At 37.6% G+C, this 14,667-nt stretch overlaps 1 protein-coding gene across 2 annotated transcripts in view; it reads right to left on the reverse strand.

The window, feature by feature from the left end:
- Positions 1 to 1,319: 1,319 nt before the first annotated feature.
- The window catches only part of NR1H4 (nuclear receptor subfamily 1 group H member 4), a 59,517-nt gene continuing 46,169 nt past the window's right edge, over positions 1,320 to 14,667 (reverse strand). For both annotated transcript variants that reach the window (XM_055576125.1, XM_055576116.1), the window contains exons 7-9: positions 12,703 to 12,849; positions 4,291 to 4,404; positions 1,320 to 2,479 (exon numbers count right to left, since the gene is read on the reverse strand). In XM_055576125.1, the coding sequence (XP_055432100.1) occupies positions 2,241 to 2,479; positions 4,291 to 4,404; positions 12,703 to 12,849 (500 nt within the window). In that variant the 3' untranslated portion in view covers positions 1,320 to 2,240. The remainder of the gene's footprint in view (positions 2,480 to 4,290; positions 4,405 to 12,702; positions 12,850 to 14,667) is intronic.

The following is a 14,667-nucleotide window of genomic DNA, read 5'->3' on the forward strand; positions in this document are numbered from 1 at the left end:
AAGGCTACATCTCAGGAACAGTCAAGTGAAAGAGACAAAGGGTAAATGGAGGAGGGTGTGGAGCTTCCACACTCTCTGGCACATCACCCTCCTGGCACCTCGATGTGTTCACCAGCCCAGAAGCTCTCCAAATACTATCATTTAGTGGTTTTTTTAATTGGAATTTCCATTACATAGGCATGAATGATTAAATCATTGGCTATTGGCAACTGACATCGATCTCAATGTTCCTCTCCCTTCCCCAGAGTTTGAGGAATGGGACTGAATTCTAACCCTCTAATCACGTGGTTGGTTCCTCTGGTAATCATCCTCCACCCTAAAGCATCTAGAGGCCCACCAAGAGTCACCTTATTAGCATTAAATCAGGTATGGATGAAAGGATCTTGTTATGAATAATAAAGATCCTCCTATCACTCAGGAAATGCCAAGAGTTTTAGAATCTCCATGTCAGGAACGGGGGACAAGTTATAATACTTGCTATTGTAAGGTCTTAACCACCTGAATAAATCCAGACCTAAGAGATTAACTTCTATATCTATAGAACACCCTCAGCTCCAGCTCAGTTCCCACCACTTGCTTTCCCCCAGATGCCTTAGGATCTGGAAACACCAAACCACTCAGTTCCCCAAACTGACCCTTCTCCTTCAGGCATCCAGAAATTTACTTCTCTGTCTTAAATGTTCTTTCCTCATCACCCACTTCCCTGGTGAGTCTGCAACTTCCCATTTACTCTTCATTCATCAGCTCAATCCCTTTTGATGGTGGGTACTGAGAGCTTTATTTTGCAGAGGTGAAACTGAGGCTTACAAAGGCACTGTGCACCCTCCCGCTCTGGCCCACATTACTTCTGGTCCTTAAACATCTGTACAACTCCCCCACCTCCCCTTCTTTGGCTCCTGCCACTGTGTTCACCTTGAATCCTCTCCTTTCTTACCCTGACCCATGAAGTCCTGACTATTCTTCCAAGCCCAGAGCAAATGTCACCTCCTCCATAAGATTTTCCCAGGTAAGCCCACAGCACTTTCCTCTGCTTTTCTTTTAAGCCCCTCCAGGCAGTTACTGGGTCTTAATCATCTTTATATCTCCCATGGAGATTAGCATAAAGATTTTACTTAGTGGGGACTCAAGTCTTTTTTCTTGTTGAAAAAAATGGAATTCAACTAATGTTAGCTCCAACTCACTCCCTTTTATACTGACTAGCCTTTGTTAGAACTTCAGGATTGCCTTAATATTTTAAAATGAAAAACTCTTTGCTGCTAAGCATGCTCCAATTTGGCTGATTTCAGGAGTAAGGGACATGTAAACCCATTTCTTACAGAAGGTGTTTTATTATATTTACTGAAGGATGGTGGGGAGAAGAATGCAACAATATAACAATAAAGGAAGGAAATGAACTAATTCCTGCTTTAGGGGAAGTATACACAGCTGTGCACCCAGCTGAAGGAGTGTTTTCCAAAAGCAAAACAAACAAATAAATGAAAAATGAGTAATTACATGCATAAAGCCAATAGAGAGCACTTTTATGAGAGAAAAGGGAATGTCCCATCACTGGAGTTATCTGCATACTCTGAATTTGTAAATGCCACCTCAGGACCCTAAGTAGGGAAAGAAATTGCTTGAGGGAATATTTTATGTGAGAATCATTAACTCTTCTATATGCTATGCTCTGTGAACTTTGAAGAATAAGAAATTATCAAAGGGCTATCACAAATGAATGAATATTCACCAGGACCTGCGGGGATGAGAAAAACGCTATCTATGTTGTAAGAGTTTATCTTTGTGGAAATTACCCCCTCAGACTCAATAGGATGCCATTCATCATTTAAAGAAATAAGTTTGCATATTTTTCAAATTTTGTTCCCAAAGAAAAGCCTGTTGCCATTATGTTCGGTTTATTACCCAAATTGAACACAACTCTTTAATAAAATATATGCAATAAGGTAAGATGAAGAGCAAAATGAGAGTTTCCCCTATTTCAACAGACTTACAGTAATGATTAATTTAATTTGGCAAACAGGGCATGCCAATTTGAATGAAAAATTCCCTGAAGCTTTGTAAAATACAATATAGAGAGAGTATTTCAACCTAGCCCCATATTTACAGTTAGGGTTATATAACTACCACATAAATATAGAGGAAAATTCTGGCATGAAGCCAGGTACAAATGCAATAAAAAGAAAGTTATGTATCAGATTTATATCAGGAAAATGAAGAGCTGGACCCTGTCTCTGCAGTGCTCATCACTGCACATCCCAGATTTCACAGAGAAGTGGGGTAAACTTGTGGTCATTCACTCTCCATGACATAAGCATGTCTGCGTGGTGATGGTTGAATGTCCTCAACTCAGTCAGGCGACCCAGAAGACAGGCAAAATGTTGAGGATTCTCAGGCTGATGAATCTTACATAACTTTTGTAGCACATCAAGCAGTGGTTCCTGAAGCTTCTCTACTGCCTCTCTGTCCTTTATGTATTGTCTGTCTGTTTTTCAAGTTCAAAATAAAATGACAAAAAAAGTGGAAAAGTAAAAATTTGGCATAATTACAGCAAGGTTAACTTTTTTTGAACTGTAACTTACAAATACTGTACACTTAAAGTGGGCAAAGTATTCACATTGATGAATTTTTACACACATGTATATATACTCCTGTAATCACAATTAGATCAAGCTATAAAACCTTTACTGCCCCCCAGCTGCTGCTGCTGCTGCTAAGTCGCTTCAGTCGTGTCCGACTCTGTGCAACCCCATCCCTGGGATTCTCCAGGCAAGAACACTGGAGTGGGTTGCCATTTCCTTCTCCAACTGCCCCCAGAGGCCTGCCTAAATTCTCCTTCCAATCAATGTGTTCAGGAAAGACTGCACACTACTCCTTTGGTTTTAAACTGTGTGCTCTGTTACCTGTGCTTAGTCATTTTAACTCTGCACTTTGTAATAGAATGTTGCCTGGAGCCTGAAATACACAGAATAACCCATTCTCAAGGCTCTGACCTTTAAAGGTAAGACACTTTTCCATTCATTTAGAGATAAAATGTTGCAGAACAGAGAATAACATTTGTCTTGTTGGAGGTTTATAGGAAGATTATAACCAGACCTACCTGGACAGCTGCAAGAACAAAGGATTCTAGCACCAAGAAGTTTGCAGCAACCAACAACACCCCCTCCAATTTTATTATAAAAGAAGCCTGAATTCTAACTTGGGTGAGATGGTTCTTTGGAACACTAGTCCACCATCCTAGTCTGCTGGCTTTCCAGATAAAGTTGCTATTCCTTATCCTAACAACTCATCTCTTGATTTTTCGGACCACCATGTGGGGAGCAGTACGAGCTTGGACTTGGTGACAAATGCACCCAAAAGGTAACCCCAAGAATAGACATAAGTGTCATTTGTGGTGAGTATATTCTGAGGAGTGGAATTTCTGGGTCATTCTTTCTAAAATTATAATTTCTCATGGTAAAACAAAGTAACAACTATTAATAGCATCTGCCAGAGTATCATATATTAAAATGGTTTAAGGCTAACACTGTAATTAAGCTTTACAAATCAGGAACATGACATTACTTATTCCCAAATAATTAATCAAAAAATATAGACAAATTGTATGTACAGAGATTCATTTCAACATTGTTTAAAAAAACAGTAATGACAAATCTGGAAACATCTTGAATATCCAAACATGGTAACAACTAAGTAAATGATTATACATCATACAACATGATGTACATATTGCAACAAAATTCTACCAGTATGATTTTTAATGACATGGAAAAAGTATAAAGACAGTATATTCTTTATTATGTTAAAAAAGTATATAGTTTCATTTATGTCCTGCTCAAATTTCAACCCTTTAGATGAGCCTTCCCTGACTACTGATTATAACAGCATTTTTCTGCCACTTTCTTTCCTTATATGACATCTTAATTTTTTTGTAGTATTACCACATCCTGAAACTTCTTTTTGTTTGTTTCTTTATTCATTGTCTTTCTCACTCTGCTAGGATGTAAACTACATCCTTCCTGTTTCTTTGCTGCTATATCCCGCAATATCTGGAAACATGTTTAGTGTATAAAGGTGTTCAAAATGCAATTATTAAATGAATGAGCATGATGTTCAGAAAAAGGCTAAGAAGAACTACACTGAAATGTTAACAATGGTTCAATCTGAGTGATGGAATTATAGGCCATTTTACTTTCTCTTTATGTTTTTTATCCAAGATTTTCCTTAATATTCCTACTAACCTTGAGAGGAAAACTGAAAAATGGAATAAAAATAAAGATATAACATTGAAATTACCTGGAGAGAGGATAACAATTGCTGTAAGCAGAGCATACTCTTCTTGAGTCATTTTCAATTCAGCAACACTTTTATAAAAGCTAAACATAGGTGTTATATATTCATCAGAGATACCTATGTGGGAAAGTTGAAAAATTGCAGAGGCATAACAAAATTTTTGAATGACTGAAAAGTGTAAAACTACAAACACATTATACACACACAGACAATATTTATACCCATATATATGCATTTAAATAATGATTATATATAAATATCCCAGTTAAAGGTGAGGCACTGCAAAAAAGATCAGTTAACGAAATCCTTAAAATATAAACTAATCAATGATTTATCTTTGATCTTAACTGTGCCTTTGTTTTAGTCACAATATGTGACAATAAATAATATTCTTGAATTACCAAAAGAATCTCTGAACTTCACCATGTTCTAGATGGGGCTTAGTTAATCTTTTAAATATCACTATCTAATAATCAAGACATAGACAGCATATTAACCAACTAAAAATTATTGTTCTTTAGTCCGGAAGTATAAACTCTACTTAATACAGTAGCTAGAGTTCTTTACCGGAGAAGGCAATGGCACCCCACTCCAGTGTTCTTGCTTGGAGAATCCCATGGATGGAGGAGCCTGGTAGGCTGCAGTCCATGGGGTCGCTAGGAGTCAGACACAACTGAGTGACTTCACTTTCCGTTTTCCCTTTCATGTATTGGAGAAGGAAATGGCAACCCACTCCAGTGTTCTTGCCTGGAGAATCCCAGGGACAGGGGAGCCTGGTGGGCTGCCATCTATGGGGTCGTACAGAGTCGGACACGACTGAATCGACTTAGCAGCAGCAGCAGCAGAGTTCTTAACAGAGTTCCGATCTCTCTCTGAAGTATCAAACTGTTTATCCACTGCCTACCAGGCAATGGTACTTGGCTTTTCTCTTCAAACTCAGCATGTCCAAAAGCAAAGACACCATGTACAGAACTAAATTCCTCATCTTCCTCCAAATCCACTTCTTTCCTGATGTTCCCATCCTTAGTGATTGGTATTCTCACCCCCCAATTGTCTCCACCTGGTAACCAAAATTCAGCCTCCCTCTAACTCAGTCCGGTGCTGAGTCCTCTGGATTTGACCAGCTAACTCTCACTTGGCACCTGGTTGACTTAGTTTAAGTTTTTAATTGTTTTCATCTGGATTATTCCACCTGCCTCCTCACTGGTCTTCCTGTTTTCAGTGTGGTCCCTTTCAATCCATCCCAGAATCACCCTTCTAAAATTCAAACCACACCATGTCTCCCCAATTCTTTCAAACCTCCAAAAACTCTCCATGGTTTTGGCATAAATGCCTTCCTTTTTACATAGGAAACTCTAGGCCCTATCCCCAGCCTTTCCCACCACCGACTACTCACCCACATGATAGCAATAGGAGTTAACATTTGAGTACTCACTATGTATTAGGTGCTGTTCTAAGCACTTCTTGCACTGGGACTCATTTAATCTTTCTCACACCTGTGCCCATGGGCACAGAGAGGTTACATAACTTGACCAAAGACACATAGCTGGTGAAAAGTGGAACCAGGGTTCAAACCAAAGCTAGTAGGCCCCAGAGTCCTGGCTCTTAGTTGTGACTAAGGGGTACCGTCGTTCTATCACACAACCTTTACTCCAGCCGTGTTCAGGCACTTGGAGTTCCCTAAACAATTCTTATTGCTCAGTTTTATACATGTTATTTTCTCTGCTTGCAATACCCTCCTCCTCCTTTATAACTTACTCCTCTTCATAATTTAAGATTCCTTTGTGCCATTTCCTCCAGTCATTCAAGAGCAATTAGTTTGGTGCCTGTTCTGTGCTTGGCCCCACTTCAGAAAAGCTTTGATTAGGGAATTGTACAGAAAGTAAAAAAAAGAAAGGTTGTGTTGTGACTTATGGATGAATTAAGATGAGACTGAGTTTCCCAGAATTGGTTCACAATAAACAACTCTATTTCATCCCAAACTAGACCTAAAACCTTACAGCTTAGGTTGAAACATACCAAGTAAAATTGGATTCCAAATGCTAAAAAGAGTATAATTATCATCTAATAGTACAATTCACAGGCTCAGAAAGTCTGAATCCTCATCTTTAGATGAATCTGAAGAAATCTTCTCAAACAGAATCCCTGGCCTTTCTCTCTTTTAATCAAAATAGCACTTTTCTCCCCTTCAATGCTTAATTGACCCCAGTGGGCTCTCTTAACAATAGTGTCTTTGTTGAACAACTTGGGGATGACATCGTGTGGAAGACTTTCCTCTATCCAGCTATTACAGATTGAAGTGAATGCCCATGATCAAGCTGCTGCTGCTGCTGCTAAGTCACTTCAATCGTGTCCGTCTCTGTGCGACCCCATAGACAGCAGCCCACCAGGCTGCCCCATCCCTGGGATTCTCCAGGCAAGAACACTGGAGTGGGTTGCCATTTCCTTCTCCAATGCATGAAAGTGAAAGTGAAGTCGCTCAGTCGTGTCCGACTCTTAGCGACCCCATGGACTGCAGCCTACCAGGTTCCTCCATCCATGGGATTTTCCTGGCAAGAGTACTGGAGTGGGGTGCCATTGCCTTCTCCACATGATCAAGCTAGATACAACTTAAAATTCAGACGGCTGGAGTATGTAGGCTGGGACTACTAGTCCTGGTTGCCAACAGGCATAGTAGTTAAAGAGGTAGTAAGTCTGAGTCTAAAAGCTGACCTATGACTTGATCTTGGGCACACTACTTAAACTCTTTAAGCCTCAGTTTCCTCATCTGTGAAATGTGAATTGTAACAATAGTATTAAATGAGATAAAATATGTAGAGTTCTTAGCACCATGCCTAGCCTTTAGTCACTCTACTTGAAGGTAATTGTTAGGTGCTTAGTATAGTGAAAGTGAAAATGTTAGTCGTTCAGTAGTGTCCGACTCTTTGCAACCCCACAGACTGTAGCCCTCCGGGCTCCTCTGTCCATGGAATTCTCCAGGCAAGAACACTGGAGTGGATTGCCATTACTTCCTCCAGGGAATCTTCCTGACCTAGGGATAGAATCCAGATCTCCTGCATTGCAGGCAAATTCTTCACCATCTGAGCCACCAGCTCAGATGCAGCATCCTGCCTGGCTCATGGTAAACTCTCAGTAAATGTTAAACCCTCATAAATGTTAGAGCAAATGAATCATAATAAGAACTATTATTGTCATTATTCAGGAAATTGGGTCAATACATTCATTCCATCTTAATCTTTGATTAGCTCATGTACTGCTGTATTTACAAAGCTGTATTTTTGCTTTTTGTTTTGTTTTTGCATTCTGCAGTTTGCTAGAGATGAATACAAACTGGCTGATCAGTGATTCGCCTCAGTGTTTTTCTAGGTATTAAAGCTAAGCTAAGATCTGTATTTGTTAATAAGGCCACTCTTTTTCACTTTTGAGAAATGGCAGTCTTCTATATTTGAGTACTATACTCATCAGCTGCAGTTACCTAAAATAACTCACGACTGTCATTATTTTAAAAAATACATAAAGGTTTGGAGATAAGGTTGGTGGTGGTTTAGTTGCTAAGTTGTGTCCGACTCTTGTGATCCCTTGGACTATAGCCTGCCAGGCTCCTCGGGCCATGGGATTCTCCAGGCAAGAATACTGGAGTGGATTGCCATTTCCTTCTCCAGGGGATCTTCCCAACCCAGGGACTGAACCCCCATCTCCTGCATTGCAGGCAGATTCTTTACGAACTGAGCTACCAGGGAAGCAGGCAACTGATTTGAAAATACTTATGAAATCATCTTTGACTACCTAATTTCTTGTTTTGTTTTCCCAAATCCCTTTCACCTTCCAAAGATGATACCATTAGCTATCTAATTGCAACTGGTAATTTGGGGGGGGGGGGAACAGGTTAAAATGTTTATTAAAAATGTTCATCTTGTAAATGTTCATTGTAAAGACCAACAGTGAACATAGAGAAAATGTATAAAATAAATAATAGAAGAGTTTAAAAAATTATTTTCCTACAGGATAGATAAATATAAAGTTGCTTTTGGAATTAGAGTGGATAATCAGAATTAATCATGCCAGTGTAAACAAAGAGATGCTTTAAGTATTTCTGAGCCAGCAATTTCTAACATAAGCAATGTAACAACAGCATCATCCTGAAGGGGCAGTCTTTTCAGGTTTTCCTGCTTCCTCCTCCTCCAGAAACTTGTTCTAAGTCCAATTAGTTGATTTTTGGTCACAAGAGGGGGCTATTTTCTAATTTAATCACAAAGCCTACCATGAAAATGTTAGTTGTAAAAAAAAAAAATCACTGTTTCTGCTTCTCTGTTTTTTGTTTTCCTTAAAAAAGTCTGTGATTGATAAATTATTTTTCCAATGATAAATAACCATGTGCTAGAATTAACACTATGCTCTTTAAAGTTACTTTAAATGTAAATGTCTTTATTTCCTAATTAACTTCCTAGTTTTAATTGGGGGCAAAAATAAAGCAGAGGTATGTGCGTGTGTACCAAACACAAATGCGCATATACAAGGCATCCTCATTTGGCTAGGACACCCTACTCATATTTCAAGGCCAAGTTCAAATTTTGCTTTTTCAGTGGAGCTTTTCCTGTCATGTTGAAGCAGAATTAGTTGTTTCCTCCTCTATGTTCAATTCTATTGCACCTCTCACAATTCAAATCTCTCCCTCCCATTAGAGTGTGAAATACTATCTACATTTTATAAGAACAGGAGTCAACTGCTCTATCCCCAGTGCTTGGCACACTGCCTGACCAATAAAGATGTTTCTTATTCATATCTGTGTCCTTAGTAACTAGCATCCTACTGGAGACACAGTAGGAGATTAATAAATGCTTGTTAAATTATGCAATATTATGTTTTGTTTGTTCCTAGCAATGAAGGTTACATAGCCGTGAGATGTACTAGGAGCAAGGATGCCATTCAGACAATGGAAATATTCTTGCGGTGCTAAGAGATTGGACCTTGGCCTCTGTTTCAATTGCTAACCTCCACTCACTGAGTCATTTTTGCCATACTGTTGCCTTGATTAAAATATTTAAGATATTTAATACTTTCCAGTAGTCTGAATGGCTAAAATTTATCTTAGGATAATGGTGCTTAGGAGTTGCCAGGGTTTGGACTGTCAAATTTCGGATTCATCTCAACCAAATTCACCAATTTTTGTGCACCTTGTCTGTGCCAGGCACTGTGTTAGTGCTGGGAACAGTCCTCAAGCAGTTCACAGATTGATGGAGGAGACAAACGAATAAATAAATACATAATGTCCCAAACTGGACAAGTAAAACAGGCTTGGGGAATACTGCTGAGGGGCAATGGAAATATTGACACTTGTGTTACTTTTAATACTGTTATTTTGAAGGGGTTTCTTCCTATAATTTGACCCCCAAATTTGTCCCATGCCAAAATTATCATGTGACCACTTTGAAAAGCAACATGAGAAGTTGTAAGATTTCTAAAATTTAAGAATTAAAACTTTCTTATAAATATTCTGTCATTTGTCTCTGTACATTTCCAACCTTTCTTTCAAAGACAGTCTATGAACTGACAGTTTAAATCTGCTTCATTAGAGAATTTAGCTTTTATAACAATTTTCATTTTGTGTAAGTTGCCAAAGTTAAAGCAGCAAAATCATATATATTTAAAAAGCAGAAAAAATATACTATATACGGTATGCTTTACTATGCTACAACTTCATCACTCTAATAAGCATCTCTCTTTCCTCTGACCTCATTGTCTCTCTTCATTCTATTATTTGCTTAAATGCAATTTCAGATTGATAGCTGCTGCTTGTGCCTTCTTCAGTCAACCAAAGGGGAAGAACCATGTCTTACTGGGTCTTTATATTCCCTACCAGCTAGTAGCTGGGCAAATACTAGATCTTAGCAAGTGACAGGTACAATGTACAGAAATAGTGCTGGGCTTTGAGTAGACCACCTGTGTTCACCTCCTGATAGTCTGCTGATTAGCTGTATGACCCTGGGCAGGTCACCCAGCCCAGCCCATGTAAGCCTTTCCCCAATAATAAAATAGGAACATAGCCCTCACCTTTAGAGGCCATTGGAAATACTAAGAAGATGATGCTTGTAAAAGCAGACCATTGCAAAATCACAAAGTATATTGTCATCTTAATTAACACTTACTGAATTGAGTATTTCACTTATGTCTGTTGTGGGTAATCAAAAAAGGCCAAAAAACACTTTAGTTTTCAGAGGTTATTTCAATTTGAAGTGAACATAACAGAACAAGTTGTTAAGTCTGTGAGAAGTTATTGCTAATTTCCTTAATGTAAAAATGTAAACTAATTAGTGTCGGCAAGCCCTTTTCAGTTCTATCATATTTTATGGTATCATATGATTATTCCTATTTTTATTAAAAATTCCAGGTTACAAATGAATTTTGCATAATACCACATTAGGAATAAAAAACTGATGCACTAGAATTATGAAAAAAACAACTCAGCCACAGGTTGTGTCAGAAATATATTCTGAAGCCTCAGTTAACGTAAATAAACACTGTAATCCTCACTAAGTAAATGTATCTCGGGAGACAGTATCTTGGTGGATGTAATGGGATTTAATAATAGCAAACAAAAGAGTATGAATTTGAAGAACAGGAAAATAAATTTTACATTATATTCTTTAAAGAGCTCTGTAGGCTTAAACAGGGTAACTTTGAAATGTTATGTTATTCTGGAATTAAACATACAATAGAAATAAGAATGTGTTATATTTGCATAAAAATAAAGTTATTCTGAAAGGTCATCTTGCAAGATCAGGTTTTTATATGGTGTGGGGAAAAGGCAATGTTCTGAAAATCCACTGGGGGAAGCAAATTCATAAATATTAATAAATGGAAGCATCACTATAGATTAAGAATATGAAGCAGCACATGAATTTGGGTGGTTTTCATTGTCACAATATGTGGCTGATGTTTGGGTAAAGTATCTTATGAGCCAGAGGCATGCATGTTTCTTTGTACAGACTGTTCTAGAAAACTTCATTCTTGAACTTTTCTGAAATTTGCAGTATTACAAGTTCTGTAACTTATGTTATCAAGTAAGGTTTTTTCTTTTTGATCACTACATATTTTTAGTCTGTAAGACCCTCATGTTTTCTCACCTAGTTATTGCATTGGTCTCTTTATAGAGACCAGCTACTTGTCTTAATTCCTCCAAACCTTCCTTCACAATAAAGATCTTTGCGTAGTACTTTTATGGTCATATCTTATCTGTTCAGAATATTACCAAGAATCCCAATTACATAAGAACTAAAGCTACTTTTGTGGCATTCAACATCCTTAATAATCTAGCATTCACTGCATTTTCAGCTCCACAAATATTGTCTTGCAGCAATATCAAGGTATATGTCAGTCCTATACATGGATGCTCTCTCATTTCTCCACATCTTTGTACCTGCAATTTCTATATTATTATATTGTAAAGGCTATATCTCTTGGAATGCCTTTTTCAGACTTTTGTGGCTTGACAAGTTCATAAGCATCCTCCATGGTTCAACTGTAATTTTACATGCCTTTTCTGACTCACCGGGAAGATTTGGCAGAAGGGAGGCACATCTTTAGGCTTCACCTTCATTTTACATACATATTCCTTACAGTCTCTCTTACACTCCTTTGGAATCACTGGCTTGGACACCTTACTTTTCCACTAGTCTGTGAGTTCCCGAAGGACATACCCTCATTTCCATACCCTCTTCATCACAGTATTCCTCCACAGTAAGTTAAACTGTGTTATTCATTCATTATTTCATTTTATCTGAGAGGCAGTGAAGTATAGTGGCTAGGACACGTGGCTTCTGAAGTCAGGCTTCCTGTCTATCTCTGAAAAAATTATTTAACCACTCTCTGTCTTAGTTTTTTCATCTATAAAATGGGAAGAATAATAGTACTTAAAGGATTTTTGTGAGGATTTGAGAACCAGTATATAAAGTATTTAGAACAGTGCCTGAAACCCAATAAGTGATGTATAAATGTTGCTATTGGTATTATTTCTTATTTGGCTTTGAACTGAGATAAATAGCTTGATACATAGCCATTCATAGCTGAAGTTTCTGAATAAATGGATCTTTTTCTAGACTGAATAATCCCCACTCCTTTATGTTATTTTAAAAATCAGACTAATTTTCCAATATTTAAAAAATGTTCTCCTTTGGTCCTTCATCTTAATACAGTGAAAAGGGTATTTTTGGTATTTTGCTATTACAACAAGAATTTTTGAACCAAGTCACAAAATTTGCATCTATTTAAATTGCATCTTTTCTTTTTTGAGTCATTTTCCATGCTAGTCACAATGGGCATAAATTACATAAGACAGGCAAGAGGCCTGCCTTCATTGCATATTCAAATTCTTACTTGCAGGAACAAACGCTTCTTACCATTAACCAAGTTACTTACCACTCTTTCGAATTCTTTCTTCCAGTAGGTCAGTATGTCCAGCTGGAAGTTTCTTACTGAAAATCTCAGCTGAACGGAGAAACATCGCTTCAACTGCAGACCCTTTCAGCAAAGCAATCTGATCTTCATGGTCCAATGTCTGAAATCCTGAATGAAGATGGTAATCAAATCAGTATCAAAAAGTTGAATGTTTTATAACAATATTTCACCATCCCCACTGATAGAACATTTCCATAAAGTGACTTTGTAATTGTTTTAAGACTGAGTAGCCAAATCGAGTTAATAAGTATCTGTTGTATTCCCCCGAATAGAAGCTGACTTTTATATTCATTGAGCAGGATTTGGTCAATGAGTTGGGCAAAAAAGGATATCATGTCTACACCAAATATATATACTTGTATACTATGGAAGACACAGGCTGATTCAGATGAAATACTGGAAACAAAGCATATTGTCTTTGAACCATTATTTTAGTCCCATCAGAAAGGCTCAGAGAGGGTTGACTCTGTAGAATTGAAGTATCCACAAGCCAGAAAACATTTTACATGTACTCAGAGGTTTAAGTGAATATTTGACCAACTCATGAGTCTTTAATCTATGTGAAGAAGCGGCATTCTACCCTCCTTGCCAAAAACACAATCAGGGCCATGTTGAGGTGTCTGCTCTGAGCTCAGCACTGCACATGCAGGGTAGGGAAAATAAGAGAAATATGGGAAAGAACTGATGACCTGAAGAAATATAATGCTGCCCGGAAAATCCAAACTCCTTATGCAGACTTATAGGCTACAGTCCCCAGCAGCCTCTTTGACCTCCTTTTCTCCTTCATCACCTCCTCTTCAGTCATTGTTCCAGCCACACTGACTCCTGGCTCTGCTGTGAGCCCACAAGTCTAATTTTGCTTCAGGGTGTTTGCCTTTCTCTGACTATCCCCATGCCTCACTCCCTCACTGTAGGCAGGTCTCTGCTTCAAGGTGACCCTACCTAAAATAGTACTTCCCAGCACTCAGTAGTCCCTACCTTCTTTATTTTCATTCATAGAATTTAACACTGTCTGACATGATACTATAGGATTACTGGATTATTTGTTAATTGTCTGTCACTCTCCTAGAGTATAAACTTTGAAGACAGAAACTTTGCCTGTTTCATTCATTTTTGTTCCAAGTGCCTGACATATAACTTGTATCTAAGAATTATTTGCTAAATAATTTTATAATGACTAAATGAATGAATGGGAAACAAACACAAACTCATGTGCATATATGTATTAATACACAGACACACATAACACAGAACACAGATAGAAATAAACTAATGCCATCAGAGTCTAAATGCCCTGGAAAAGCATTAAAGAGCAACAAAATTCAGAGAAGAGAGTAATGCCAAGAATTAAAAGTCACTACATTGATGGACTTTGATAAAAAAAAATTCCTACCTTTCCAAACCTCCTTAAAAATCATACCTCGTAGATCAAGCATTCAAAAATACTTGCTTAATGAATAAATGAATGAATTGAAGAACTGAAAACATAGCAAGAGTCCGTTAATGGTCATTACCTAAATAAATTATGGTAAATCAGTATAAAATATGACAGTATGGAGGACAGTATAAAATAAGGTCTCTAAAATCAGGTTGTCTGGAATAAAATTCTGTCTCTGACACTTGCTATCTTTGTGGTATTAGAAAACATAATCTTAATGCCTCACTTTCTTCATCTCCAAAATGGGGATTATAAAAGTACCTGCTCCTTAGGATTGGCAGAAGTATTAATGAAACAGTTGCATTAAATGCTTAGTACAGTTTTTGACATACAGTAAGTACTTAAATAATGTTAACTATTATTATTACAATAGAATACTATGCAGTTCTTAAAAGCATGAGACTGATTTACACATATGGACATGGGAAAATCACAGATGCTTAAAAAAAATACTCCCAAAGAAATATATATTTTATGATCTCATAAAC

Source organism: Bubalus kerabau, chromosome 1 (genome assembly GCF_029407905.1).
Source record: "Bubalus kerabau isolate K-KA32 ecotype Philippines breed swamp buffalo chromosome 1, PCC_UOA_SB_1v2, whole genome shotgun sequence".
In the NCBI taxonomy this organism is placed as follows: domain Eukaryota; kingdom Metazoa; phylum Chordata; class Mammalia; order Artiodactyla; family Bovidae; genus Bubalus; species Bubalus kerabau.